The 4,540-nt window shown below is 38.7% G+C and overlaps 1 protein-coding gene across 1 annotated transcript in view; it reads left to right on the forward strand.

The window, feature by feature from the left end:
• Positions 1-4,540, forward strand: part of LOC109387114 (guanylate cyclase soluble subunit beta-2-like) — a 78,312-nt gene that overhangs the window by 30,000 nt on the left and 43,772 nt on the right. Inside the window, exons 3-4 of the mRNA XM_019650829.1 lie at positions 666-765; positions 1,631-1,827. Coding sequence (XP_019506374.1) covers positions 666-765; positions 1,631-1,827 — 297 coding nt within the window. The remainder of the gene's footprint in view (positions 1-665; positions 766-1,630; positions 1,828-4,540) is intronic.

Below are 4,540 nucleotides of genomic sequence, written 5' to 3' on the forward strand. Positions count from 1 at the left end.
ACACACACACACACACACACACACACACACACACACACACACACCCCTACCCACACACCCCACACACACCCCACCATAGAAGAGAACAAAGATCTCAGAAAGAACCCACCTCCTTAATCTTGTCCCTCACTCAGACCAAAGGCTGTGAGGCAGGGCTCTGAGCTGCCTATGATCAAGCAGGGGAGAAAACTGCTTCTCTCAGGGACACCCTCAGACAGCATAATAATATACTTCTTCTGAGCCCCTGATCTTTCTGATAGTGAAGATACCCACCGTCACATGCCAACATGGCAGCCAGCTCCCGCTTTGAGTGTGGGGAGTAGCAGCATGGCATGGTGAAAAAGCTCATTGAGGAGTGGGGGGAGTGTCAAAATGTTGTTCTACCATTAATCTAGCCTTACCTGCCCTAAGCCTCAGTTTCCTCCTCTTTAAAATGGAGATAATACTTGCCATATAGAGCTGGTTAGAGGGTTAAGTATAATATAAAATTCATGACATATAGGGACTAAAAACATGGTAGATTTTATTTTTGTGAGATTGGAGGGCAGTTTGGGATATAGTTTTATGTGGTGCAATGGATAAGAACTGTTGTTTCACAAAGGCTTAAAAGTATAATTTAGACAATTTGCATTCACTGGGAAAACCATATTGTGTATTTTAATTAGGAAATGAATGCACCATCATTTCGTCTGGAGAGAGGAGCAGACAGGAAAATGCTTCTCCATTATTACTCTGATAGAAGCGGTCTGTGCCACATTGTACCAGGTATGGGGATGGCTTAGCCAGTCCCACAGCTATGAGGCCTCTGGAGTCAGGATGGGTTTCCCTACAAATTCTCCAGAATGGCTGATGCCAGCTGTGGGTAGGAAATTAAAAATCCCTTTCTTCATGGTCTGACTCTGCCACCTTGACCATTACTCCCAAAATTCTAAGCCTTTAAAATAAGTTTCCGAAGTGCCAAAAGAAGGCATAATTTTCACTTTTATTTCAGCACTTAAAATTATGCTGGTTTTTCCGTAGTTGTGATAATTCTGCAGACACTATTTTATATCAACTTTTTTTTGCATTCAGCATTATAAAAAATCATCTTTTCATGTTTCCACAGCTTGTAAAACCACTATCTTCCATGGCTAAATGATATTCGATATTGTAATTAACTAGTCCCCTATTGTTCAACTTTTAGCTGATATTACTCTTTTGCTATTGTAAACAGTGCTGTAATGAACACCTTCATCCATGATTTACCATTTTTATATTATAACCCTGGGATAGCTTTCTGTAGGAACACTGAAAAAACATGATCCTTAATGCTTTTACAACTGAATGTTGCTTACATCATCTCCAGAGTTTATTTATTTGTTTGTTTAATCAGTTAAGTACCTTTCACGAATAGATGCTGAACTAGAAATTAGAATGGCAGGGATATATTTGGTATCCAGCCATGTAAAACTTAAATCTCTGTGAAGTTATTTTTATTTTTTTAATTTTATTAATCTGTCATGACGCAGGGCCTGGACTTGGTGAACTCTGGAATATTCATCACAAGTTGTATAGCTTAATTATTTTGTGAGTTTTGCTGACACAAGTGCCTTCTGCCATCCCTCACTAATAGATGTCCTGCTTGCTGTAGGTATCATTGAGGCTGTGGCCAAGGACTTCTTCAACATGGATGTGGCCATGGATATCCTCGACATGAATAAGGAAGTGGAGAGGACAGGGAAGAAGGAGCATGTTGTGTTTCTGATTGTGCAGAAGTCTCACAGACAGATAAGAAAGGCAAAGCTTAATAGGTTACAAGACAGTCAGGACACCCGGAGAGACGAAGAGGTACTGGGTTTGCTGTGTCTTCAAAAAGCACAGGCTCTCCTAGTAGGAGAATCAACTGGGACTCCATTTTTTCACATACTGGAGGTGCCAAAAAATGTATAAAAGGGGACACTTTGGTAACATTGCTCAAGCAGCAGTTCTCTGTAATCAGAAGCATCTGGACACTGATGGTAATAACCAATTTGAGCACCTCTAGTAATTGCAGATGTCAAACGTGACTTGTATTCATCTTTTGTTATCAGTATATATTTAGTATTACAATTTTAATATAGTTTTCATTTCTTAAAATGTGTATACATTATTTTTGGCACCCTCTGTATATTTAGCACCTACTACGTGCCAGGTACTTTCTTAGGTATTAGATACTCACAGAGTGTTTAATAATAGAGTGAAGGCAGGGTTTCTCAATCTCAGCTGTTGGCATTTTGGAGCAGATAATTCTTTGTTGTGATGGGCTGTTCTGTGCATTATAGGATGTTTAGCAGCTTCCTGGTCTCTGCCCACTAGATGCTAGTAACACCCTGCTTTCCACCCCCCTGCCAATTGTCACAATAAAAAATATCTCCAGGTATTGCCAAGGGTCACCAGGGTGGGGGTGGAGGACAAAACCACTCCTGGTTGAGAACCACTGGGTTAAGTTAACTTGGATATACATTGGAGGCTTTCTGGGGTATACCTTAGCCTGGAAACTATTCACCTATAGAAATACCAACATAAAGGGCTTGACATTTGGGTCTGGTGGCTTATTTTGCAGTCTTCCTAAATAAATTGACCTTTTAAGTCCTTAGTGCCCATTTCTGCAGCTGGGGCCAGTCAGAGGCCTGGAATGAACTCATGATCCTGTGGTTGGCTACCTCAACTGCAAATTGTAGATTGACTATTATCCATTTAGGAACCACATATATGAGGTGCACAGCTCTCTGTGTCCGCATAACTTGTACAAATACCAGATAAGTCCAGGATTCCTGGAGCACACAGTGTTTATATCTCACAGCATTCAAAGTCCACCTCAAGTCGGTGCACTGCAACNAAAGGATAACTAGTGCATTGTTCTGTACACCTGAAACTAATAATAAAAAAGAAAAAAAAAGAAAAAGAAAGAGGCCTGGCTAGAGGGTCAGCTGCAACTTACTAACTGGTGATTCCAGACAAGTTACTTGCCCTCTTTGGACCTCAATGTTTTTCACATATTATTTAGTTAATATATATTCAGCACCTACTATGTGACAAGCGCTTTCTTAGGCATTAGACACTTACAGAGACAAAAAGGAATAAATAGAGGAGGGAAAATCCTACCTCATAGTGAGGTGTGGATTAAAAGACATGATATGTAAAAGTCCCTAATACTGTAATCAGTCCAAAAAAGGGCATTCTATTTTTAATAATTTTCTTCCTTCCTCTCCCTTTTCTTTTTGTTGAGTATGGCTAGTGTTAAAATTTTGATAATTCACATGGCAACTTTCAAATTTATTAGCTTAAGCTCTACAATTAGGATATAAAGAAATATAGTTACACGCTTTTGATAATCTTTCATATTTTTTAATATTACATCTTTCATCTGAAAATTTGGCTAATATTCTAAGTCAGCTCTGGAGAAAATATTAATAGTCTTCCATTCATTCCTTAAATAATAAAAAAAAATTTATGGAAAATCTTTTACATTCCAGATGTTGTTCTCAACATATTACTGTCACACTTTTATGATAAGAGTGGAAGGAATGGAAGTTCTGAAGTTCCAAGTTCTCTCTATACCCCTTCCTGCAACATCTCCTCTGGTAGTTATTCCGTCATATGCCAAAACTAATGCTAGAGAAGCAACAGAACTTCTCTAGGAGTAAGTAAGGGCATTTTGCATATGAGGTAAATAAAATACATAAATGTTGCCACATGCAAGTTGAAATAAAATATATGCAACGAAAACTGATAGCTATTGCACAGAGTGCTTTATATTGGGCAAAATATTATAGAGTGTCTCTTTAGGCAAAAATAAAGTAAGATAATGCTGACTTTTCTTTGTGTCTGTCTCTAGTAATTTGGCAGTCCCTTAAGGCATACATTTCTGGTTATAACTGTGCCTTTAATCTAGTTTTTTTTTTTTTAGCTAACTTTCATTGGGTGCTAATTATGAGGCTAGTATTGGGCTAAGTAATTCATAAGCATTGAATTATCCTCTAAGCCCTAAGATTAGGTACTCTTACTTTTCCCACTCTGCAGAAGAGGTCCAGAAAGGTCAAGTAACTATCCCAAATTGCCCAGCTGTGGTGGCCAAGCGAGGCCCCAACCCCAGGTGTGCCTGTCTCCAAAGACCATGCTCTGGTCTGTTTCTCATTATTTTCTCCTTGCTCTGATTCTCCACTTTTATAAAGCACTATTTTAATCAAGAAATAAAAGTGTGATCACGTTATTTAGAGAGTTGGAGACACTGATCAGAGGAATTAAAAGCACAAACTTCGGGAAGTGTCTCTGGGAGGTGGCCTAGGCTGATGGCGAGAAGTGAGGGTGGAGATGGTCCCAGGAAGTGTGTCAAGTTTCATTTTAGGCCCTCTGTAATTTTCCCACTGTGCAGGGTTTGGATATAATTTTTAAAATAACTTAATTTCCTGTTTTGTCTTATGACTTTTATATATGCTGCCTCAAATAATCTTTAGATTCAATCAAGATGTAAACACATATGCATACATACATAGAGTTTCTCTCTACATATATGCTTTTG

This window comes from Hipposideros armiger, unplaced genomic scaffold, assembly GCF_001890085.2.
Source record: "Hipposideros armiger isolate ML-2016 unplaced genomic scaffold, ASM189008v1 scaffold_148, whole genome shotgun sequence".
In the NCBI taxonomy this organism is placed as follows: domain Eukaryota; kingdom Metazoa; phylum Chordata; class Mammalia; order Chiroptera; family Hipposideridae; genus Hipposideros; species Hipposideros armiger.